The 24,499-nt window shown below is 53.3% G+C and overlaps 1 protein-coding gene and 2 long non-coding RNA genes across 10 annotated transcripts in view; 1 reads left to right on the top strand and 2 right to left on the bottom strand.

The window, feature by feature from the left end:
* The first annotated feature begins 6,204 nt into the window (after positions 1-6,204).
* Positions 6,205-22,729, top strand: LOC114081442 (myeloid cell surface antigen CD33-like). Of its 7 annotated transcripts, none has more exons than XR_011705329.1 (6): positions 6,205-6,843; positions 7,024-7,302; positions 10,102-10,195; positions 10,528-10,606; positions 21,273-21,652; positions 22,242-22,729. XR_011705329.1 is itself a non-coding variant. In XM_071604773.1 (6 exons), the coding sequence occupies exons 1-5, from the start codon at positions 6,451-6,453 to the stop codon at positions 10,598-10,600; spliced, it is 738 nt and encodes a 245-aa protein (XP_071460874.1). In that variant the 5' UTR covers positions 6,433-6,450; the 3' UTR covers positions 10,601-10,606; positions 10,857-12,777. The 7 variants fall into 7 exon arrangements, 5 of the variants coding, with proteins under 5 accessions (XP_071460872.1, XP_071460871.1, XP_071460869.1 ...); XR_011705328.1 differs by lacking the exons at positions 21,273-21,652; positions 22,242-22,729 and adding exons at positions 10,857-11,414; positions 12,208-12,777; XM_071604773.1 differs by lacking the exons at positions 21,273-21,652; positions 22,242-22,729 and adding an exon at positions 10,857-12,777 and having other exon boundaries at positions 6,433-6,514; positions 6,616-6,843.
* LOC139702739 (uncharacterized) lies at positions 19,089-21,249 on the bottom strand. The gene is made up of 2 exons (XR_011705330.1): positions 20,741-21,249; positions 19,089-19,543 (listed from the first exon to the last, which is right to left on the bottom strand). It is a non-coding gene; the product is annotated as an uncharacterized lncRNA (long non-coding RNA).
* Positions 21,515-24,499, bottom strand: part of LOC139702740 (uncharacterized) — a 28,200-nt gene continuing 25,215 nt past the window's right edge. For both annotated transcript variants that reach the window (XR_011705335.1, XR_011705334.1), the window contains 2 exons: positions 22,190-22,327; positions 21,515-21,575 (listed from right to left, as the gene is read on the bottom strand). This is a non-coding gene — a long non-coding RNA (uncharacterized lncRNA). The remainder of the gene's footprint in view (positions 21,576-22,189; positions 22,328-24,499) is intronic.

Here is a 24,499-nt window from a genome sequence, read left to right as displayed (position 1 = left end):
AAAAGGAAACCAAGAGGGGAAAAAATTCTTGATCCAAGTTCCTCAGTGATTTACTGGCAAAGCCTGAGCCAAAACCCAGGTAAGGTTCATCCAACATCCCAAATGAGGGTTTCTTATTTTTTTATGTCTTTATTTTTTTAAATTTATGTTCTTATGTGGTGCTGAGGATCCAACCCAGGGTCTCAGACCTGTGAGGTGAGTGTTGTACCACTGATCCACAACCCCAGCCTGAGATTTTAATTTATAGAAACAGAAGAAATTTTAAAAAAGCAAGCCAGCATGTGTTTGGTGTGAGAGGCTTCTGACTGGGGAACTTGGCAGAATCTTCTTTCTGTGAGCAGAAGCTGGGCAGTCAGTTTGGACAGTGAGGGTTAAGCTCTGCAGGTGAACTCCACTCTGAGGGTCCTGTCAACATGGAGAACTGTGGAATAGGGAAGCGGAGGGCAGAGTCTGCAGCATGGGCAGGCGTAAAGGGGACCTAGAGCACATCCAAATCCAAGGCTGACGGAGCCAGGCAGGCAGTTCACTAAGAAGTAACTAACATTATAGGGCGTCACTCTATGTGAGGTTGTTCTATTAGCTCATTTAACCCTGAGCCACAACCATATGAGATGGGGGCTGTTATTACACGTTTTAAATACAAGGAAAACAGGCCTAGGGAGGCGTGAAGCAGCTTTTCTGCTAGTATACAGCTAACTAGGATTCACACCAGGCAGTGCGCTTGACTTTTTCTTTTTTTAACAAAAGAGAAGTAGTGAGGTCCCAGCTGGGGTACCACTGGTTGCCAATCTTGGGAGAGTCCAATAGTGAGGGAAGTGACTTTACTGAGACTCACCCAGGAAGTAAGGACAAAGATCAGGCCATCTGACTTCCAGTTTCTGATGAGGAAGAATCTAGATCCCTTTGCTGGCACACTGTGTGGGTCATATCAGCTCATAGCTGAAAATGTCTGTAACTCGTCTTGCTGTGCATTTTACAGCTCTTTCCTGGAATGTCTTACCAACCTTATAAGGTGGTCAGGACCAGCTGATTTAGACTCATATCTTGTTCATGAGGAGATGGACGTGATAGAATGAACTTGATCATGGTTACATAGCAGGTTTTAAAGCTACATGAAATCCTGAGAAGGGCACTCCATTTGGAGTCAAGTGGAAGCTGAAAACTGTCAACCCAATGGCTCATCCCATCCTTTGGTCCAGACACAGGACTCTTCTGGGTCTATGACATTCTATGTGAAGGGATGCTGAGATCTAAGTCCCAGGGTTGCTGGGGAATTAAGTGAGACAGAGTTTCTCTAGAGTTGTGAATTGCAACAGTGACTTTTCATTAGATGTGAACTAAAAAGTAGTTCCCAGTCACAGCAGTGTGATTCATGGGTTTGTAATTTATTCATAATAGCCAAAGAGTGGAAATAAACAAAATGTCCATCAGTTAATAAATATGTAAAATAAAATGTGGTGGACATATAGTGGGAGATTCTTCAACATAAAGACTAAAGGGGCACTGAGAAATGACACGAAGAGCCTAGAAACGTGCTCAGTGAGAGAGAAAAGCCCCCCAAAACTATCTTTTAATTCACTTATTAAAAATGCCCAGAGTAGATGAATCCATAGTTACAGAGAGTATATTAGTGTATTTCTGGTCCTGGGGCTGGGAGCTGGGAGAGTGCAGGTTAGCGGGCACTGGGGTTCTGAGTGATGATGAAATGTTCTAGAATTAAATGATGGTGATGGCTACACAACTGGGAATACATTAAAATCCCTACTGTGCACTTTAACACGGTCAATTTTTGGTATGTATATCTTATATCTTAATTGAAAATTATTTTTAAAAGTTGTTACCAGCAGAATCACAGCTACATAAAGTCTATAAATTGTAGGAAAAATGATATCCACATGCAGAGGAATGAAAGTGAACACTTATTTTGTGCCACATAGAAAAACCACTCAGAATGGACTAAAGACTTAACACAAGACCTAAATCTGTAAAACTATGAAAAGAAAACTCAAGGAAAGAGTTTCTTGACCTTAATATGTGCAGATATTTCTATATTCCCCCCCAAAAACAAGCACTTCAATGTCATCAATCTTACAAATAAAATGTCCCGTATTTATGCACAGCGCGGCTCTTGTGAATATTCACCACTGTGCTCTGTTGTTACCATCACTAATGTCACTCTCTTATGGACAGATAGAGGTGGCATCTGCTCACTGTGTGCAGCACTGAGCTGTGACACTCCCTACAGCGTGGAGGGCTGAGCACAGGGACTCCCAGGTGAGCGCCCTCAACCCCACCAGCCCCTTTGCGCTTCCACCTGGCACACCCTGTGTTGTGGGAAGATGCTCTGTGCCCGGCAGTGTGTGCCCTGTTGCTCTGTCATGGGAGATTGGAAGGTGCTCTCTTGGCTGTGTTGAAATATGCTGCACGTCACACTGACCTTGTCCCCTGGGCGCCCTCGACCCCAGGACTCATTCCTCCCAGGTGCAGCTCTGCGCTCTTGGACCCTCCTCTCACCTGGCTCACCCAGCTCTGTAGTCTTGTATTTGGGTGTGAATTTGTCACATTCCACACATAATGACATATGGGATATTTTTCTTTCAAGTTCCCACGTATTTTACTTAAAATCATGCCATCCAAGCTCGTGTGTGTTGTGAAAACAGCTTTATTTTCTAAGGCCGTATAAGATCATGCTGTGTGTGTGCCTGTGTGTGCAGTTGTGTGTGCATCACTTCATGTATGTGTGTGCATGTATGTATATGAATGTGTGCTCCAGTATGCTTATGTGTGCACGTGTGTGTATGTGTGTGTGTGTGCGTGTGTGTATCACCTCTTCACATACTTCTGCCTGCTGATGGACACACAGGCTGGCTCCCTGCCTTGGCTCTTGTGGACAGTGCAGCAATGGACGTGGGCTGCAGGCGTCTCTCTGACAAGCTCATTTCTTGCTGTGGCCATTGATCCCCACCGTGGGGCTGCTGGATCCTGGGCGGGTCCTTCTCTCAGGGTTGGGGCTGTGCTCTTCCACAGGGCGACTCTGCTGAGGGACATCCCCACAGACACTGGGCACGGGCTCCTTCCTCCATGTCTTGCTGACACCCGTCTTTTCTCTTTTTGACCCTGGCTGTCCTAGCAGGGGTGTGCGGATATCCATTTTTTTAACCTTTATTTTATTTGTTTTTAGTTTTATGTGGAGCCAGGAACAGAACCCAGGGCCTCTCACCTGTAGCAAGGGCTCTACCACTGAGCCTCAACCCCGCCCTCCACTGTGGTTTTGATTTGCATTTCCCTGATGACTAGTGACCTGGGGTGTTTTAAATACTCCTACTCTCCATAGGAATCTGCTTCAGGGAAATATCTATTTGGGGCTTTCTCCATTTTAATAGGTGGTTTGTTGCTGTGAAATCTTTTTGTTCCTTGTGCACTTTGGATGTCCAGCGCTGATCCATGTGTGTCTATATTTTTGAACACCTGACCCTGTCCCTTCTCTCCTCGTCACTTGCTTGGTCCCCTCCTTGATTTTGCTGCGATCCCATCCGTCTTGTTCAGTTCTTGTCACCTGTGCTTTGGGGTTACCCAGGAAATGATACCCCTGCCATGGCCAGGGTCAGGACACTGTCCCCGTGTTCCCTCCAGCGTGTGACAGCTCCAGGTCTCACATTGGGGCCTTCCATCTGTTGTGGTGGCCTTTGTGCAGGGGGAGGATCGTGGGCAACAGCAGTTCCAACGCAGCGATGGGGACGGGTGTGGAGACTTCCCTGGAGAACGTTCAGGAAACCTGGAAGGAGGAGCGGGCTGGGAGTACACGGCATCTAGAAGAGTTTGGTTGCAAAGAGGGACACACAAATGTCTCTGGGGACAGAGGACATTTCTTGGATCCTGTTCCACACCCTCCAGAGCTGCCCTGTGAATCCCCTCCATGTGCCCATTGGTCTGTGATGGCCACGGGGGGACAATTCCCACACTGTCTCTGCAGAGCTGGGGCGGGGTCCACCCCTGCTTCTCCCAGGGTGTAGCCTGGACCCCTGGCTGCCGCCCCCCAGTCTCTTCCTCTGCGGATGCCTGGCCTCCTGCCCTAGAACATGTGCCTCCTCTCCCACAGAGAGACCCCGTGATTGGATTCAGGCACCTGCTGGATAATCCTGGAGGATCATCGCTGCTCAAGGTCATTACCTGATCTCATCTGCAAACCCCCTTTTAACAGCAAACATCTACAGCTCTGGTGGCTAAGGCCTGGGCCTCTTTGGATGGCTCCCTTCAGCCCACAGCCATGTCCTGTGACCTTCTGCTCCTGAGGTGGCCCCCTGTCCTATGTTCCTGAACTTTGCTCGGCTTTTCCAGCCCCGACACACTAGTGGGCTCCTGGTGTGCAACACCCACGCTGGGGAACAGGGACCCGCTTTGCTGATGAGGTCATTCAAGGGGGAGAGAAAAAGTCACACATGAGAGGAAACCCTGGGACTAGGGCGTGCTTCTGTCCAGAGCAGGTAAAGGTGGACCCTCTGGGATGGGGCTGGAGCTCAGGGGTAGGGTGCTGGCCCAGCACGTGTGGGGCAGTGGGTTCAATCCTCACAGAAGAACCTCAAACCAGGCCATCTACAAATGACAAGGAACAAAAATGGTCCCCACCTGATTGATAAATGGTCACTCTGTAAGGAATACACACAAGGCTGTACAAAACACTTGGGAAAGAACTTGGAGACACTTCTCCAAGGTATACAAATGGCTAAGCCCGCGGACACACACCAGAATCAGGAGTCACCAGAGAAGTACAGCCCCAAACCTCCATGTCACCCTTCACACAGCTCCTGTTAAACACGTGCCCCTCACACCCACCGTGAGGGTCCTATGTTAAAATGGGCAATGCCAGTGAGGAGGACGACGTGGGGCTGGAGGCTTGTGCTCTGTGCTGAGAAGGAGAAAGGGGCAGCCGCTGTGGAGGGCAGCGCCGTGGTTCCTCAAAAGACCAGGAACAGCTGATCCTGTCACCAGAGGTTCCACTGTGACCACCCCCAGGGAGCCCACACAGACCTGGGAGGCAGTGTCCACCCCAGGGTCACTGTGGCAGCATTCACTGTAGCTAAGGGGAAGCGGCCACCTGTCCCTCAGCAGCTGCTGGACCCACGCAGCCTGCCCTCACCTGCAGGGGAGGAGGAGCCAGCAGGAGCCTCAGCAGGTGCCCCCTGAGCACAGGAGGCCAGGCACAGGGACAGCACCATCTCCACTGAGAGGCCTGGAGCAGGAGAGTTCACAGGGGAGTGGGTCTCCATGGCGGGGCCCCAGGAAGAGGCCTCCACTGGGCACAGAGAACCCAGGGCCAGTCAGTGAGGAGAAGTGCTCAGCAGCCTTGGCCTGTGGGGCTGGAGACTGCAGCCAGGGGCGGTGCGCGGCCTGCTCCAGGGGAGTACAGCGACCAGAGGGGGAGGACCGTGGACTGCAGTGGACCAAGTCCTGCTGTGCGTCCCCAGGAACAGGGCCTGAATCCCACCTTCTCCTGCTCCAACAGAGCCCCAATGAGAGGACAGCGAATCAGTAGAAGAGCCCAGGGGGTGGGGGAGGGGACAGGTGGAGGACAGAGGGGGGACACAGCACTGGGACTGAGTGGAGCCAGTCACCTTCCCTGCCCAGATGACGGTGTCCCAGTGACCCTGCTCTCGGGCACAACTGTAACGCACCAAGGAAACCTTCACAAAGGAACAAGGATGGTTAACATGACATAGGTTTAGGGACACCCTGGTGGCCCCAAATAATGGGAAGGAGCAGGCAGCAGAGTCCTGAGCTCCTGCGTGGGGCGCCCCAGGTGGGGACCAGGGGGCAGCCTCTGGTGGCCTCAGCAGCAGTGCAGGGAGCGCCTGGTGGTTTGCGCAGAGTGTCTGGCTGGCTGTGTCCCTCTGCCTTTCTTGTGCTCAGACGCGGCCCTACAGAGTCCCTCCTGCAGGACTGACCACTCCCCAGAATGAGACGAGTGTGGCCCCAGGTCCAGGCAGGAGTTGGCCAGCTCCTGGTGTGACCAGTACACACAGAAAAGCCCTCAGGGTGGGAGGACTCAGAACCCCGTCAGTGTCACAGACTCCCAGTGTCCCCAGGGTCCTGGTCTTGTCCTGAGTGTTCCAGGGAAGCACCCAAGACGGGGCAGGGCCTGGTCTCCTCCCTCCTCTGCCCCTCTCTGGCAGGCCTCTGGGTCTCTGGCTGTGGGTGTCCCTCCTCGGCACAGAGCAGATGGCCTGCAGTGGTGAGCGGGTCTGAGCTTCCTCTTCTGAGAACCGCCCAGGCCTCGGCCCCTCCCCAGCTTCCGTGGGTCCTGCAGCTTCCCCTCCGCAGGCTCTGGCTGCTCTGCTCAGTCCCAGGAGCCCAGGACCCTCTGCCTCCCGATGCTGCGGCTGCTGCTGCTGCTGTCCCTGCTGTGGGCAGTGGAGGGGGCCTGTGCAGAGGGGCCGAGGAGTGTGCCCTGTGATGACCCTCGGCTTCCCCAGGGGCCCTCCCCTCAGGGTCCAGAACACAGCGTGGATGTGCCCGAGTCCGTGACGGTGCAGGAGGGTCTGTGTGTCCTGGTGCCCTGCACCTTCTCCTACCGCGGCTCAGAGACTGGCAACGTCTCTGTCTCCTGGTTCCATGCAGGGGACAATACAGACCACGGCTGTCCTGTGGCCACAAACAACTCTACTCGGAGAGTGCAGGAGGAGACCCAGGGCAGATTCCACCTCTTCGGGGACCCAGGAACCAACACCTGCTCCCTGAGCATCAGAGACGCCAAGCGCAGTGACAGTGGCTGCTACTTATTTAAGTTGGAGAAAGGAAGGTTTAAGTGGAATTATTATACGGAAAAGGTCTTTGTGCATGTGACAGGTAAGACTCCAGCTCCAGGGCAGCCTCAGGGAGGTCACAGAACAGGGCTGGGTGGGACCCTGGGGGAGCTGGGGTCAAGCATTGGGGGCTCAGGGAGCAGCTGGGTCAGAGCCTGAGCTTCTCTCAGGGCCCCACCTCCCACCCTCCCTCCTGACCCTCCCTGTCCCCTCTGCTCACCAGCCCTGACCCACAGCCCTGACATCCGCGTCCCTGGGACCCTGGAGTCTTGCCGTCCCAGCAACCTGACCTGCTCTGTGCCCTGGGCATGTGAGCAGGGGACGCCACCCACCTTCTCCTGGGAAGGGCCCTCTGTGTCCTCCCTGGGCCCCAACATCATCCACTCCTCGGTGCTCACCCTCACCCCGCGGCCCCAGTACCATGGCACCAACCTCACCTGTCAGGTGAAGTTCCCTGCAACTGGTGTGACCACAGAGAGAACCATCCAGCTCAATGTCACCTGTGAGTGATGGGCCAGGACACCTGGGACCCTGGGGGTGTGAGGTACAGGGAAGGAGGCTTGGATTCCAGGGCTAGGAACACTTTGTTCATGTCCTGGGGGCCTGGTTGAGTCAGGGACCTGTTAGGGCACAGGCCCTGTCTCTCTGTGTCTGTGGTTACGGGGTGGGTGTGCGGAGTGCTGCCTTATTGGCTGATGCCAGCGCAGATGATTAGCTGTTCGGTCACTCAGGGAAATTCTCAGGGAGTTAGAAATAAAACACAGACAGACAAATTACCTTTAAACCAAGCTCCAGGATGGCTCCTCTTGCTCTCTGCCTCAAGCGAGGATCTACAGGAGAGGCTAGCGAGAGAGGGCAAGCATGCTTTGGAGTGGGCTTTTATTGGGGAACTCTAAATTCTGGGGAAAATCCAGTCCAATGAAGGTCAAGGGGGGCAGAGTTGCAAGGTCAGGTGTAGTGATTGGTCCCTGGGGTTGTGGAGAGACAGGCCTCTACACAAGACACTGTCCTCCAGTCCTGGAACCCAAGAAGGGCGGGGCACTCTAGTGGCATTTCTGCGACCCCATGCCTCAATCACCCAGCCAGGGAGTGACTCAGTCACATGCCTGGTTGGTCTCCCACACTGTCTTATCTTCAATCCAACTAAAAGGGGAAAAAACCACCTTCCTGTCCAGATGCTGCAGAGAACCCTGCAGTCAGTGTCTCCCCAGGGGCTGGCCCAGGCAGGGAGGGGCCTCGCTGGGGCTGGGGGTGGAGGCCTGTTCAGCTCAGGGCAGGGCTGGGTCCCCCTCATGCTGGACTCACCTGGTGACAGAACCTCATGTTGGAGACCTCAGGGACCCCTTCCCACTCTCAGCCCCACAGCGGCTTTGACCTTCTGTCCTTTCCCTCCCAGGATCCCTGGGACTCCAGCATCTGCCCCTCACCACCACAGGGACAGGGTGACACTCTCACAGCAGAACTGGGCTTCCCAAGCCCCCTCCCAGCCTCCTCCTGGACCCGCCTCCAGCCTCCTCTTCTTATTCCCCAACTACTTTGCTCTAAGTGCTTGTGGGAGGAGGCACAGTCCAGGGCACACGCAGAACATGCACAGCAGGCTGTCCCCAGAGCCTAGGTCCCTCCCAGAAGTGGCCAGTGTCCATGCAGGCTGCGGCAAACATTGGAATGTCACCTGAGGACCGAGAAGTCAGTGCATGTCAACCGCACTCAGGGTCCTCGTTCCCTGTGAGGAAGGTGTCCCAATGCAAGTATGGACCCTGTTCTGTGGGGTCTTCCACAACTGGCCGTCCTGGCTCTGAGTCCATTCAGCCCACGGGAGTGGGCAGTGGACGGTCCTGAGTCTCCGTCCACAGCTGGGTGTGCACTCAGTGAGCTCAGCTCCTGAACCAGAGGCACCTGGGTCCCAAGCTCTTCTCATTCTGGGAGCATGACCAGGTGCTTCTCCCCTCAGAGTGGAGACAGTAACTCCGACCAGCGAGGGGCAGTGAGGGTGTCCACCAAGCCAGGTGGGGAGGACTTCCTGTCTGGTTGTGCTTCTGGTGCTGGGGATTGAACCCAGGGCTCAGGACCTACTCACCACTGAGCGACACCCTCTACTCCTGGAAGAACCCTTGGATCTCTGCCCATGTCAGGTCAAATTTCAATCTCCCTGTAGTTTATAAATTTACATCCATACATTTTTATTGAGATAAAACCCACCACAATCCACATTACACAAGACGTGGCATCTTGTGCCTGTGCAGTGATGTGACCCACAACCTCTGTGAAGTCCCAGAGCACTTTCATCACCCCAGAAGGAAGCCCTGCACCCACGAAGCAGGTCTCCTCCTCTGGCCAACACTAACCTGATCTAGTCTCTGTGGATTTGCTCTCTGGATGTTGCATAGAAGTGCAATCACACAAAAGTGGCTTTTGTTCTGCCTCGTTCACCAGACAGTGATTTAAGGTTCTTCCCTGTAACACAGAGGAGCACTGCATTCCTTCCCAAGTGTCCAGTATCTATTGTGTGCAAGACCACGTTTGCTCATCCATTCACAAGTTGAAGGACAGGAGGGCTGTTCCCTCCCTTTGGCCATTATGAACATTTGCTGGGAGGGCTGGTGTAAGAGATTTCCTTTGAGCTAAGGTTTCCTGTTCCTTCAGCAGTTACAAACAGTGGAGCTACCAAGGCTCTTGTCATTGTCCCTGTGTCAGGATGCACAGCCCCACCCCCAGTGTCAGACACTCTGAATTCCAACCAGCATTGTCCACGTGTCCTGAATTCATCACACTCTTACCAACACTGGGGTTTTCCTTTGTGCAAACTGTGCTCTGCTGTGGGTGTGAAGGGGACACTCACTGCAACTTTGATTGGCATGAAGGTACCTGTGAAGGTAATGTGTACATGTGGTCATTTGTAGGTCCCTTCAGACGGGGTGTTTTCAAATCCTGGGATCCTGCTTTAGCCTGGGTGTTTGGGTCCTTGGTCACTGGAGCCCTAGGAGGATTTTACAAACACTGGACAGTGACCCTGCCGACCCCCAACTCTGTGACTGGCCACTCTGTGCTCCAGTTCTGTGTGTTTTCTGTTCATTTTCTTTTTGGTTAAATCGATTAACGAAAGACTTCGTTGTGACAATGAGGAAGTTATGTCCTGTCTGTCCAGCTGCTGGGCAGTTAGGGCCTGGGGGGAGGCCTGGGCTGATGGCCCCACACTAGGGATGGAGGAGGCCTGGAGGAGCCATGTCCATGGCCTCAGGTGAGAGGAGGGACTCGGGTTGTGGATTAGCAGGTGACTCTGGCCTCGTCCACTTTTCTGCAGGGAGGTCAGAGCCCATGGCCCAGGTGGTCCTGGTGGCCATCGGGGAGGTGGCTGTCAAGATCCTGCTCCTCGGTCTCTGCCTCATCTTGCTCAGGTCAGTGCTACCCAGGGATGGAGAGGAGGTGTGGGCAGGGCAGGCATCTGGCACTGAATCCCAGAGTCCAGCAAAGGGGACTCAAAGTGGTCAAGGGCACTGGTGCCTGGCAGGGGCTAGTGGGTGCTGAGGACTCTGCCTGGGCCATGGGCCATCGCTGTCTGTCCCCAGTTCTGGCCCAACATGGGGGGAGCAGGTCTCATCAAGGAGGGCTTCAGGCCAGGCCTTATCTGTCTCCCTCAGTCACCTCCAGCCCCTGACAGGGCACAGGGCAGGGACCACGGTCCCTTGTACCAGGCTGTCCAGGTGAAGGTCCTGTTCTCTTCCCTCAGAGTGACATCACACAGGAAGAGGGCAGCGGGGCCTACAATGGGTGTGGAGTGTGGAAATGATGCCACCAGTTAGTCCCAGGTCAGTGACGCAGCGTCTCAGCCTCCCACTTGCCCAGGGAACCCTCCCCCATCATTTCCCACGTTGGCCACCCCCCATGGCTGCAGGTGAGCTGCCTGTCTCCGTCCTGAAGCCCACCCCTCCTGCTGGGGCCCCGTCTGACCCTGGCTCAAGGGCCCCTGTCTACAGCAGAGCCAGGTGGGTCCCCACCTCAACCTTGCGTCACCTCCCTGGCGCCCTAGTCACCACCTGGCCTTTATTTCCTCCTAAGCCTGGCCTCCTTGATGTCTGTCCACCCTACCCCTGGACACTCCTCGTCCTTGTCTCCCTTGCTCCCTGGATCAGCCTCAGCTACTGACATCTGTCCCCAGCACCAGCGTCCAGCATGTGCCCACTTCCTCCACGGCTTGACCAGCTGTGTGTCCCCTTCATGGATGGTGACAGGGGAACACGGGAGCCTGGAAGAGAGGGCCTCCCAGGGCCGTGCTGTGGACTCTCCCCAGAGCCGTCCTCCCCCCTCTGCAGACTCCCACACCCTCAGGGCCCGGCTGCTGGGGTCCGAGACTTGGCAGGTGCAGACCCTGCTCCCGACACGCAGCTCCGCCCCCTCCTGCCTCTGCACGTCACGGTCCTCCTTCAGGTCCAGTGTGTGTGTGTGTGTGTGTGTGTGTGAGGTTCCTGCAGGTGTTGGGGGTAGCGTCCACCCGTGATTAGGGCCTGTGACGTCACTGATGTGGAGGTCCTCCCTGTCCCAGGGTCTCCCCGGGAGCTGCCATCAAGCAGCCGTCCCTGCAGAGGTGGCAGGAATGGGAACAGTCATAAACAGTGGGTGAGGACACATGGCACTGACGGGTGTCTGTCAGAGGTGGTGCAGGGGGGCAGCTGGTGGCGGGCAGCAGGCTCTGGGGCCATGGCTGTGGGTGGTGTTAGGGCAAAGCCGGTGGGGGATAGGGAGACAGGCTGGGGATCCCTGAGGAAGGGACCTGGGACAGGGGTACAGGAGCAGGGTGACATGGCTCAGAGACAGTGGCACCCGCTGTTCTCTGTGGAGTGTTAGGGAGAAGGAGGCGGATGCCGTGGTGGCAGGGTGCGGAGGGCCCTGCAGGCTGAGGCCAGGACCCAGGGTCTGTGAGGACAGCAGGGCCTGGGTGCAGCTGACTTTATGGCAGGACCCTGAGCTGCCCTGGTCAGGAGGGGCCAGAGTGGGTCCTGGCTGCTCAGAGAAGGGAAGGGGCCACACAGTCTCCTGAGGAGCTGGGGGAGGAAGGACCAGGCAGGGTGTGGGGAGGACGCACTGGGAAGAGCTGGAAGGGCAGAGTGTCCAGGGATGTGGTCAGTGGGGAGAAGGGCAGGACAATGCAGAATGCTTCCCTGACACCCGAAGGGTGTGGCCTGGTGCACAGAGGAGCAGGGCTGTGGGGGGGAGGTGGGTTCTGAGACGCGCCCTGGACCCATGAGGGATCCTGGGAAGGGAGCTGTCTGCACCCTGGGGACAGAGAGAGAATCCAGCCTGTGGGTCTCACCAGGAACAGTGTCACTGGGAACAGTGAGGTACCCTGGGCTGGTGAAGAGCAAACACAGTTGTCATTGTTGACGTTCACGACAGCCGCTTTTTCTGTTAGTTCTGATCATTCGTGTGGACGCCTTCGACATGGTCAAGAAATATTTCCAGCTCAATGAGGTCCAACTGACCAGCAAAACTCATGTGTATTTATGCACAACGAGGCTCTTGTGAATATGCACCACTGTGCTCTCTTGTTACCATCACTAATGTCACTCTCTTATGGACAGATAGAAGTGACATCGGCTCACTGTGTGCAGCACTGAGCTGTGACACTCCCCTACAGCGTGGAGGGCTGAGCACAGGGACTCCCAGGTGAGCGCCCTCAACACCACCAGCCCCTCTGCGCTCCACCTGGCACACCCTGTGCTGTGGGAAGATGCTCTGTGCCCGACAGAGTCTGCCCTGTTGCTCTGTCATGGGAGATAGGAAGGAGCTCTCTTGGCTGTGCTGAAATACGCTGCACATCACACTGACCTTGTCCCCTGGGCGCCCTCAACCCCCCCAGGTGCAGCTCTGTACCCTTGGACCCTCCTCTCTCCTAGCCCACCCCAGCCCTGCCACCACCCTGTAGTCTTACATTTGGATGAGAATTTGTCACATTCCACATAAAATGACAGATGGGATATTAGTCCTTTTATTTCTGGCTTATTTCACTTAACGTCTTGTTGTCCACACTCGTGTGACTTTTGAAAATGGTAGGATTTCCTTCTTTTCTAAGGTTGTGTAAGATCATGCTCTGTGTGTGTGGTGTGCATCCCTTTGTCACATACAACTGCCTGCTGGTGGACATGTAGGTGGTCCCATACCTTGGCTATTGTGGATAGTGCAGCGATGGACGAGGGCTGCAGGTCTCTCTTTGACAGCCTCATTTCTTTTAACATGTTTTATAACTTTGTTTTGTTTTATTCTTATGTGGTGCTGACGATCAAAACCAGGGTCTCCCACGTGCTGTGCAAGAGCTCTGTCACTGAGCCACCACTCCAGCCTGACAAGCTCATTTCTTTGCTTTGGTCACTGACTCCCACAGTGGGACTAAGCAGGTCCTTCTCTTAGTGTTGGGGCTGTGCTCTTCCACACGGCGGCTCTGCTGATGGACATCCCCACAGAGAGGCTTCTTTCCCTGTGTCTTTGCCAATACTTTTCTCTTTTTGACACAGAGGGGGCATGGAGACCTCCCATTGTGTGTCTGATTTGCATTTTCCTGATGATTAGTGACATGGTGTGTTTTTAAATATAACTGCTGGCCATATGTACCTCCTTTTGAGAAATGTCCATTGAGGTCTTTGACCATTTCTAATTGGGTCATTTGTTTTCTTGCTGTGAAATGTGTGCACATCACTGACCTTGTCCCCTGGGGCACCCTCCACGTGTGCGTTTTGGACCATAGGCCCTTGCCCTTGAGTGTCCTCTCCTTTCCAAGGTCACCTCTTCATCCCAGTCATCACCTTCTTGGCTGGGCAGAAGCTGTCCATCTTGCTGCAATGTCATTTCTCTATTTCAGCTTTTCTTATCTGTGCTTTTGGGGTCATAGCAAAAAAAATAGATCATTGCCAAGGCCAAGGTCACGGAGCTGCACCCCGTCTTCCTCCAGCAGTGTTGACAGGTCCAGGGCCCGACCTTGGGTCTAAGGTCATGGACGACAGCAGTTTTCATGGAGTCGTGGGGCTCCCCTGGGAAAGTCCCAGCAAAACCTGGAAGAAGGGAGGTGGCAAAGGGAGACCAAGAGCCTTCCAAACAGCTGCAGGCGATGGACGAGGAGGCCTCGGCCCAGGTCCTTCTCTGCTGTCCCCTCAGCTGCCCGTGAAGCCCGGCCCCATCCTTCTCTGGTGGCTCCAGAAACAAACTGCGTCACAGCTGATGTCTCCAGCAAAGAGCTTTTCACTCTCTCAAAGTTCTAGAGGCCAGAAATCTGAAATCAGTGTCCCTGGGCCCAAATATAAGTGTCCCGCAGGCGTCCCTCCCCGCAGAGACCCTCAGGGGGGGTGCACCCCCGGCTTCTCCCAGGTCCTCAGCCTGGCCCCCTGGCTGCCGCACCCCGGTCTCTGCCTCTGCCTCTCTGGGTGCCCGGCGTCCTCCCCTGGAACGGGCGCCTCCTCCCCCACAGAGAGACCCTCGTGACAGGATTCAGGGGCCTGCTGGATGCTCCGGGATGGTCCCCACTGCTCAAGGTCCGTAACTGAATCACGTCTGCAGGGGACCATCTTTAGCTTCCGGGGTTAAGGCCGGGACTCCTTCAGCCCACCAGCTGCCTGAGCTCCACAGACCTTGCCCCTGTCCATGGCCTGGCTCAGCCCTCCCACCCTGTCACCGTATGGTCTCAGGCGTAGCTCAGATGTCAGGGCACAGGAGCCTGCTCTCCTGCAAAAGACCACCAAATGGATAAGAAAACAAGTTACACTCTGGAAGAAAACACCAGAAAATAGGGGAATGTCAGTCTCCAGAATGCATCGAGGACTCTCAAAACAAAACAAAATCAGTTACCAAAAGAAATGATCCCAGTTTTTAAAAAGCCACACTCAGCAACAAAGGAACAAACCGCATTTCAAAATGGGCAAGGCCGGGGCTGCAAGGACCCAGAGCAATGGAGGAGACGGCCGAGGGCCGAGCTTGGACCCACAGCAGCACCTGGGAGGTGGGCTGGGCCCTCATTGCTCCCCTCAGGGCTGACCAGAGGCCTGAGGCAAGCACGGGCGAGTCCTGCACCCCTAGAAGTGCAGCGGGAGACCTGGAGGGTCCTCTGCAGGTCCTGCAGCTCCCGCCCACGGGGCACAGAGGAAGGTGGTGCTGACAGTGTCCAGACACAACCTCGGTGTCCCCTGTCCTTCTGAGAAGTGCAACTGCTTGACATGGAAGACTCTCCCCAGCGTGTCTGCCTGCTATGGGGAAGATGGCTCCTATGAGATCCCCAAGTTTGGGGACTGCCAGCACTCCCACAGAGGTGGGCAGTGTGGCCACTGCTGCCACCAAACTCTAGAGCCACTTCCAAGACAGAGGAGCTCTCCTAAGACCTGGCTTCCCCCTGGTCTCACACCACACCTCGGACCTGTGGTCTCCTCAACCCTGTGTGTGCCAGGTGCCACCCTGAGAGCACAGAACCCTGGACAGGAGTGACCCCAGCTGCCCCTCCTTTCTCTCCTGGAAAAGCAAAGTGCCCAGAGGGAGTCAGGACAAGGTGCAGCAGGAAGAGCCCATGCAGGGGCCAGGCCCAGTGTGAAGCTCCACCTCACAGGGCCGCTGCTGCGTCCCAAATCCCGGAGGTCCCTGCTTCTCTGCAGCTGGACTCCTGACAGACCCTCCCTTCCCCAAACAACTGGAATATCTTTGTCCCCTCCTGTGACAACCTTGAGAGTCCTAGTCTCAGGTCTGGGGGTCCCCAGAGGCCTGGGCTCTGTGGGATGCAGGCACTAAGCTGGGCCTCCAAGAGACCCTGGCTGTCCTGCTCCCACTCCGTGGAGACCATGCAGACTGGGCCCTAGGACACGGGGTGGGAAGCCCTTTGTACCTTGTGCTCACATATCCAGAGCGGAGTCCTCCTGGGTCCAGCCGGCTCAGGAGCAAGGCCGCCCACCTCCACTGCTGTCCATGAGAGAGGACCAGGACCAGGGGTCCCAGGGTCCTGCCATGGAGATGCCTGCCATGGCCCTAAAACGGGCTGCGTTCTAAGCTCAGCCTCTTGATCCCACAGCGGTCACTTGAGCTTTCCAGTGAAGAAGAGAGGAGAGGCCTGCCTGCTCCCCTACTGCCCGCTCTACACTCCTCCCCTGCCCCTCACCTCCGCCAGGTACCTCTGTCCTTAGTCCCCAGGAGGAGTAACACCAGGGAGTCCCTTGTCTTCCCTGGAAGGACCCCTGTTCCTGGTGTTGTTAGGCCATTTCCTGTCACCTGTGAGTGCTGGTGTCCCTCTGAAGGTGGGATGTCCCTCCCCTGCCAGCCTCCCTCTTCAGAGAGCCTCAGCCTCCTGCCGGCCTCTGCCTGCACTCCAGCCTCGCCCTCACTGCCTCATGGGGCACTTGTGCCACAGGCCTGGCCCAGCTGGCCACAGCTCGTCTGAGCAGGAGTGCCTGTCAGTGGCCTCGCAGCTGCTCCTCTCCCTGGTGTCACCTGCAGCAGCAGGCTAGAGCAGGGGAGGAGGGGACTCCTCTTCTCAGAAGGGAAGAGGACCAGGGCTGAGGACCTGCACCCACTCTCACCCCTAGGTACCGTTCCTCCTCTGGAAGAAAACCCAAGCCCTCATCCAGGAAAAGGACGTCCCAGCTTTGCTTCAGGGAGTGACCTGAAGGTTCTGGGCTGTAGGCAGCTGTCTCCTGGGCATGGCCAGCCCCTCTGCTCTGTGAACACACTCGAAACCTCTGCACTTCTTACCTGTAGAATCACATCTGCTAGAGTCTTAACTGCTAGTGACCTTGCTTTAAGTGAAAACCCAGAAACAGAGGAACCAAAATGAGTTTTCACTTACCAACAATCTATATACACACACATATATCTATACCTCCTGCCAAAGGTAAGAACCAAGACACCCAGTTCTACATTTTTGACCATGAAATCCCCATGACTCTAAAACCACTGGATTCGGAAGGTACCATCTGGTGCTTTCTTGCTGTATCTCTAACAATCCCGGATTGGTTTGCCTAAAAGCAACATTCTTCCTCCAAGAAGACACAGAATCCTCCTGGTTTTGAAGGGTAATTATGCCTTTTGCTTTTTCCTCTAGACTCTCAGAAAGACCTTTGGACAAACCCTGAGGATAGGAGAGAGAGGTCGCTAGTCCTCCGACCTCTGTGCCCCCTCCAGCGGTTGCCCCCATCTTCCTAGGGGAGGAACTGGCTGTATAGCCCATTCTGCACTAGGGATGATGTTAAAGGTGTGAGTGGAGATTGGTCATTAGGGGCTCTATTCGTATTGGGGCTAGATATACTAGCAAAACCAAAAATACACATTGAGTCTGCTCACGTAGGTGGTTAGGAGGATTTGTAGTTCTGCAAGATTAGGCTCAAATTGACTCAGGACAGACTTGGGACTCTATCGGTGCTTTGTGGTAGTTATTCTTAGCCTCTCCCACACAGCAGCCTCTCATTATGACAACCCCCCAGTGTCCCTTCCTCTTGGGAGGGCTGACTCATGTACACATCTCAACTTACATCAAGAGATTCACTGTCTTTTCTTTCAAACATCCATGTTTGACAGTGGCTTGGTTATACTTTCCTGCTGGGTGTTTAAGACTGAGTCTTCAAAGGTAGACCATTTTCCTATCTACTGTCAGCGTCGGCTGAGATTCCTCAGGAGTCACTATTGGGAACATGTGAGCAACCTCTTGGATCCTTTGATTTTTTGTCCTCTACCAATTGTGCCATTTTCCAGGATGGGTCAGGGTCTTTTTGACCACATGTGCTTCTCTTGGAAGCATCAAGAACATTTTCCTAACCAATGACCCACCTCTTTGCAGAATGTATACTGGTTGGCTTCCTGTTCTCTAGGGTCCTCATGATTCCCCTGATTAGGAGGTTGGGTGACACTGGAGTTGCAGGGCCCTTTGAGGGGTCCTATCATTCCCTGGATCCCAGTTGACCTTATAAGTAAAGGCTAAAATATTAGCTGCTTTTTCCTTGGCCCCTCTACTTCCTTGGCTTTGGTCTTAAACATCCAGTTTTGATCTTAAACATCCAGTCTTAAAGAGTCTTGAAGTGGAGTCATGGTGTTAACCTTAAAGTCTGTAATTGCACAGTTACCATCTAAACATGGTTAGTACTAGTACTGGAAGTCAGCATTATATCCTATCCTATAGGTGATGGCTTATTATCTTACAGGCAAGAGTTTCCAAGGGAAGGTAACAAGAACAAGAACTTACCTAGTTTGTATAATAGCTCTAAACTAAGAAACATAATTTCTATAATATCAATAATGTATCTTTGGCATCTTTTTAGCCTCTACAAAGACTCATAAATTTATCAACTCAATCACATATAAAATCCTTTATAAATTTAAGAAACAGTGTTACTGATCAGAAATAGATTTATTATCTGATGCTAAACTTAAGTAGCTTTCATGTTAATAACTTTCAAATAATGCTTGGACAAACATATTTAGTTCTCAGATGCATACATATCTCTAGTCACATATGCTTAGGGTGTTGGTAACCTAAAATAACTGTTGTTTGTTTAATCATGGTTACAAAGAATCATTTAAAATGTTTAAATTATCTAGATTTCCTAATTACTTTAAGACTTAGTTACCCTAAGTAATAACACCTAATAGAAACAAGAAATTATCTTGATAGATAGATAAGAGAGATTAATGTTCTAAGACTTCATTGTTTTAAGAGGAATAGATTTTGGTTTTTATATCATCATATAAAAATTCGACCTTAGACAAATCCTTACATGATTTTAAATGTGAACACAGGTGAAACCTTTTGCACTTCTTCCAGGTAGAATCACATCTGTTAGAGCCCTAACTGTTGGTAACCTTGCTTTTAGTGAAAAAAAACCCAGAAATAAAACAATCAAAATGATTTTTCACTTACCAACAATATATATAAACACATTTAGTAGAACCAAATATTTCTTATAGAGTTTAAGAAGCCAGAGGCTTACATATATATTTAGTAGTTGATGCTTTGTATTTTAACTTTGCAAATTAATCCTATGTCTCCTTTAACAAACACATTCATAAAGATTAATCTCATTGATGTGAAATCTAATTTACCCATTTTTAACTGTTAACTTTAGGTTAACAATGAAAACCAAATATAAGTTAAAACTAGTAAACATTGAGCCATCTTTTCCTGATGAAGAAAAACCTTAAAAGCAATGGACACTATAAATATTTCATAGAAACCAATGGTCTCTTGATTGGCCAACCACCTAGAAAAAAACATGAGTTAGTAATTTCAGTGACATCTATTTTTATCTTTTTAATCAGTTTAAACTGACCTTTTAAAAATAAATAAATAAATTGACCTTTTTATTAAGGGCTTACTTAAGTCATAAAAGTTACTTGGCTCCATTTCTTTGAATTTATGAGGGCTCATTTACTTATAAGTCGATTTTGGTGTCATGATAATGATACAGAGCATGTATCACATGCAAAACACAGGTGTGCAAAAAGGTACCTGAAAACAGACAAGAAATATTACACGGACTGTCAGATTTGACTCCCTGTAAATGAAGACAGAGTCCATCACAGATGTCCTTTGAGTGAGAGTACAGAGTAGGACATGGACCCGGGAGGCCTGGACAGGTGGCAAGGCTGAGGCAGGGTCTACCGATCACATCTGGACTGAATCAATGGCTCAGGTGGCCAGCTGTCCATCCACGAGGCAGATCCACGTCACCATAAGGGGATGATCTCTTTCCTTTTCCAGGGTATTTGAGAATTAACCCATGATTAATTGACCTCTGAATAAAGTTGGCAGGAAAAAAAAAAAAAAACAACCATAGGCTTAAAAAACTCCAGTTAGACAAAATGAAACAAATCAGAACAAACAAAATATTATTTCAGATGTGCAGGACCCAGATGAATTCACCAGAAAAACCATGAGCTCACAAAAGAAGAAGTTTGTTTAAGAAATGGCCATAATTATTCTAGTAAAGGAGCATATAGAACATCTATGTCAGACCACAGTGCCCTTTGAATCAGTCTCAACCCAAATATTTTAAAAATGTGGGAGCCCATTAGGTCCATGGAGAGGGTGGACCTCAGGAAAATGTTCTGAAGAAAAAGAAAACTCCTCCCCTGTGCAGTCACCATCGAGAGGACCTTACAGAGAGCAGAGTCCCCGGGTACAGGTTAGGAGAAAGCAGCCAGGCATGTCCCACAGTGGCTGGGATTTCAATAAGACCCTTTCTCCTCTGGTGGGAGGTATGGAGGGGGTTATTTGTCTCCCCGAGAGACAAGAGAGCATCTGGATTTGGGGTGGTTGCTCTAGGAGCCCCAAGAGGTCTTGATGCACAGAAGAGGGGCTTGGCAGGGGCCGGGAAGGTTTGCACAGGGGCTTCTGGCCATTGTTCTGTCTCCCACAGACGAGGTCTAGCTGGCAATGACTTTGATGTCCCTTCAGGGGAATTCGGAATTCCCTGGCTTGTACTGGGGCCCTTCAATGGCGTCCAGTCATCCAGATCCTGGTTTTGAAAACAACCACAGTTAATACTCCCCATTCCTCACAGGCAGGGAATTTGTGATGAACATCACAGAAGGGACAGGAGGTGTTTGGGAGGACGTGACATCCACAAGCAAGGCCAGGGGAGAGTGGCCGGGAGGGAATGAGAGCTTGCAGAAGGCTGAGAAGGGCGTGGGGGCCCAGAGGGACGCCCCAAGCAGAGAAGCAGTCAGCGAAGAGGATTGAGCTCGGGCCCAGCTTATTTCCTTTAGAAAGGCCGTGGCGTTGGGGCACTGGATGATTGCACAACGTGCCTGCATTGGTGAGCTTTGTCTTATTTCCAGCACAGATTAAGTCTAACCGTGGGGCTCCGTGCAGCAGTGGCTGAGAAGTGGGGGGAAACAGGCTCGTCAGGAGGTGAAAAGGAAAACACAGTGAAACCCCAAATCCCAACAAGTTCCACAAAGAGTGTGGCAGAGAGTAAAGACTCACCGACCTTGGCTGGCACCTGTTTACCTCCTGGCTGTCTTGCCAGTGATCTTACTGGGCACCGCTAGGGAGCCGGGGTCCCAGGTCCAGGTTCTTGGCATCCCAAGCACAGAACTGAGGGGGACAGGAGAGGCTGGCAGGTGAGACAGAGGTTCATTGCAAGAGAAAGTGTCGCAGAACAGGTTGAGCTGGGGAGTAGCTCAAGGCGCCATGGGCACAGTGGAGCTGGCTTTTACAGGGCTGTGCTGGTTCTCTGCCTTCTCCCCTGGGGGATCTGGTGTTGACTGGCACCCTGATTGACAGCTGAATTTCACATGATCTCTTCTGCCCAAGCCAAAGTATCTTTCTCCACCCAAAATGCACAGAGCGGGAGCAAACCTCAGTGCTAATGGTGTTCATTGGTGAAAGTTAACTTGTCAGTCCCTGGGCTACTGCGCGTGCCCAAGATTGGGGACTTTTTCTTTTTTGGTCTTGAATTCCTCTTTTGGCGGCCCAACTTCCTCCGTTTAACTACAAGATGCCCCTGTTTCCCCTCACAGGAAGGACTTCAGATGGAGTGCTGTGAGGGCCCTGGGTGGAGCCGAGCCCTAAGGGCCGGACCTTACCCACGCCCAACCTCCTACCAAAACATCTGCAGGACCAAGGCCATGTGTGTGGATGAGGCCATGTGTGTGTCCAGCAGGCAGGAGGTGACACACCTGGTGTACACAGTGGTGCTCAGAAACACACCCCAGAATGGGGAACCTCGGACCCTCACCTGGGTCTGGGTCCTGCTCCTGTTGCTCCAGATAGCACCCAAGACAGAGGCAGGACCACGCCTCTGCTCCTTCTCTGCTCTGGACCTAGGGTTTCCACCAGTGGAGTCCTTGGCCTTGAGATGTCCGCCCCTCCGTGCCCAGGGGATGAGCTCCAGATCCATGTGAGTGTGGGCTTCCTCTTCTGAGAACTGCCCAGGGGTTTGGCTCCTCCCCAGCCCTAGGGATTGGCTCGGGGAGAGGCAGTGACTCGGGGTCCTGGGTGTCAGAACCTCAGAAGTGCGTGGCTAACACAGCCCTAAACCCCCTTCACTTGCTGGTTCTCCATCCCCTGATGGCACTCTGTCCCCACAGCCCAACCAGAGACCTGGCCCCTTTCCTCCCGTGTCCCCCATCCCTATTACCTCTGCCCACCTGCACCAAAGTGCTTCTCAATTCAGCCTCAGGCAAAACCACTCCCCAGAGCCAGCTCCCCTCCGGCTCCTTCCATCAGCAGGACCTGCCCCTCACTGCACAGGAGGGGCCTCGAGCAGCTTGCCCTGGCATTTGGGGCAGGAAAAGCAGGGCCACGGTGAGCACTGCGCTCCACTGCGCTGGCCTTTCCCTCTCCTCAGGCCCAGAGAACCTCTGTGCCCCAGGATCCCGGCTCAGCAGCCCCAGTCTGGCTCCCCCTTTCGCCCCTGACTGGCCTCTGGACGCACCATGGTTTGAGCACAGGGTCGGCAGCCACCGTGAAATCCCCTCTTCCTTCAGCAGATAACTTGCCAGTTGTTCCAGGTGCTTGACCAGATCCCTACTTCTACAACATTCCACGTAGATTCATCTGAGTTATTCTGCATCTTGAGCAGAAGAGGGACATGAACTGAGACCTACTTTAATGGAGTCGCCCCGACTGCAGCGCCCAGGAAGCCTGCACAGGGTGGGGGGGGGGGGCGAGGAGGCCAACAGGGGGACGCAGCGCAGGGTAGTGACGGTCTGGGTGGGAAGCTGGTTCTGGGCACCCGGGAAGCAGCAGGTTTGCTGAGGGTGGCACAGTGCACGCTGGGCAGCAGCCCAGAGCCCACCGCCTCCATCTCACAACTGAGTGGACACTGATGAAGACTCCGCACACATCACTGAGGTCACAGAAGCCCACAGGGTGTCGCCACTGGGGTTCCCTGGAAATCTCAGAATTGAAACTGCCAACTCTGCAGGAGGGGACATTTTCGAGAGAAGATCTGGCCTTATTTTGGCTTCTGGAAGCTTGTGTCTGTGCCTCTGAGACGTCTGGTTGGAGACGGGAAGTGCCAGGGAGAGGCTGGGGCTGCGGGAGGGTCCAGTGGACAGAGTCTGGGCCACCACATCAAGGCCAGAGTGGCTACAGGAGAGCCTGGGGCCCTGTGGTGCGGGAGGGGAGTGAGGAGGAAGCAGCAGGGAGCCAGGAGGAGCCCAGGAGGGGGGGCCTCAGGGAGCACAGCACCAGGCGGTGGAGAGTGAGAAGGGGGGCAGGATGGGGGTGAGGTGCTGCCAGGCCCAGGGTGTCCAGGTCGGAGAAAGGGCCATTAACCGGGGACATCACAGCCCATCTGGACAAAAGGACCATGGTCAGTGGCAGCCCCTCTGCAGCGATGTCCCTGGGCAGAGTCTCCTGGTGGATGGAGGTCCCTGAGCAGAGCCTTGGCCACACTCCAGTGCAGAGGTGGGATTACAGAGGGGCCTGGTGACACGCTGTCTGTGAGCTGGTCAAGGGTGTCCAGGACCCTGTGGGTGTGTGTCCAGGCTGGGGCTTCTTGTCCCCGGGGGTGTTAGCTAGGGATTCAGGCTGTCCTGAGGTGAGGGGGGGGTTAGCCAGGGACATCCCCAGTGACCAGGTGGGAGTGGCCGTGCTGTCTTGGGACAGCATTGGTAAGGAGCAGGAGTCACTCACAGTGGCATTTAGAGCACTCCCAGACCCTGGGCGAATCAGGTTGGCTCTGGTGAGCAGCCTGCTCCAGGCAGCCCACACCCGCAGGGCTTCCCCCCTCTTCGTCTGAATTTATTCCCTCTTCCCCCTCAGAGGTTTCCCTCTGTCTTCTCACATTTCTGTCTGGAGAGTCCATTTTGCCAGGTGGCCTCAGGCACTGCAGGCCCCAGCCCAATTTCTGCCCAGAGGCTTCCTGCAGCTTCTTCTCAGCCCAGGCTGACCTGAGCCCAGAGTCCTGGAGGGGCAGGGAGTCTGGGTGCCACTGAGACCTGGGCACGGGGACCTCATGCCTGCATCCCCCACCTCCCTGTGCCCCTCTCCTTCTGGTCCCTGCCTGCATGGGGGGCCACCTGGGCCAGCTTCCTCCTCACCTGTGGCCTCCCCAGGATCTGCTCCACCTGGAGGCCTGGGACGCTGTCTCTAAGGCCAAGAGCACAGACCAAGCAGGGACCCCGTGCACAGAGGCACAGCTGGGTTTCTTCACTACTCCATCCAAGGACGATTTTCCCCTAAGAGGGACACCACCATGACTGTCATACAGGGAAAATTAACACATTAGATATTTTACTTCACTCATTACTAATGAGAGAACCAGAAAGGAGAGAAAGAAACACAAGTGTTTTGATAGGAATTTGTGGATGAACTAGGAAACCAGCTCACTGTGTGGGAACCAAGGGCCTCCAGGAGACAGAAGGCAGGTGCATGTGTGGGAGGAATGGTTTGCCCTTCTCCATCTCTCCCTTAGGGCATCGTCACATAGCACAAAGGCACAGAAGGCTGGGATCAGATCACTGCAGACAGGATGCTCTAAGAGCACAGAGTAGTCCCTTGGAGAAGCAATCTCATTTTGCATTTCTATATTTCCTTACCATTCTTAAAGTAATTAGTGAACACCTCACATATGCCACACATTTTTCTAGGAAGGATTCAGCAGTAAGCAGAAGAGATACAAAATCATCATTAGGTACACAACTTAATAGTGAGAAAGTCAGGTAAATAATAACTAAGTGTATTACATGTTATTCTGGTTGGTGACAAGAAGTTTGGAGTGAAACAAAATAGGATTATA

This window comes from Marmota flaviventris, chromosome 18 (assembly GCF_047511675.1).
Source record: "Marmota flaviventris isolate mMarFla1 chromosome 18, mMarFla1.hap1, whole genome shotgun sequence".
Classification (NCBI taxonomy): domain Eukaryota; kingdom Metazoa; phylum Chordata; class Mammalia; order Rodentia; family Sciuridae; genus Marmota; species Marmota flaviventris.
Note: the sequence above shows the minus strand (reverse complement) of the source record. Positions and strands in the feature narration are given on the sequence as shown.

Coding starts and splice junctions, on each gene's coding strand:
- LOC114081442 (XM_071604771.1), top strand. CDS start 6,369: ATGCTGCGGCTGCTGCTGCTGCTGTCCCTGCTGTGGGCAGTGGAGGGG. Junction 6,844..7,023: donor GGTCTTTGTGCATGTGACAG/GTAAGACTCCAG, acceptor TCTGCTCACCAG/CCCTGACCCACAGCCCTGAC. Junction 10,196..10,527: donor CTCTGCCTCATCTTGCTCAG/GTCAGTGCTACC, acceptor CTCTTCCCTCAG/AGTGACATCACACAGGAAGA.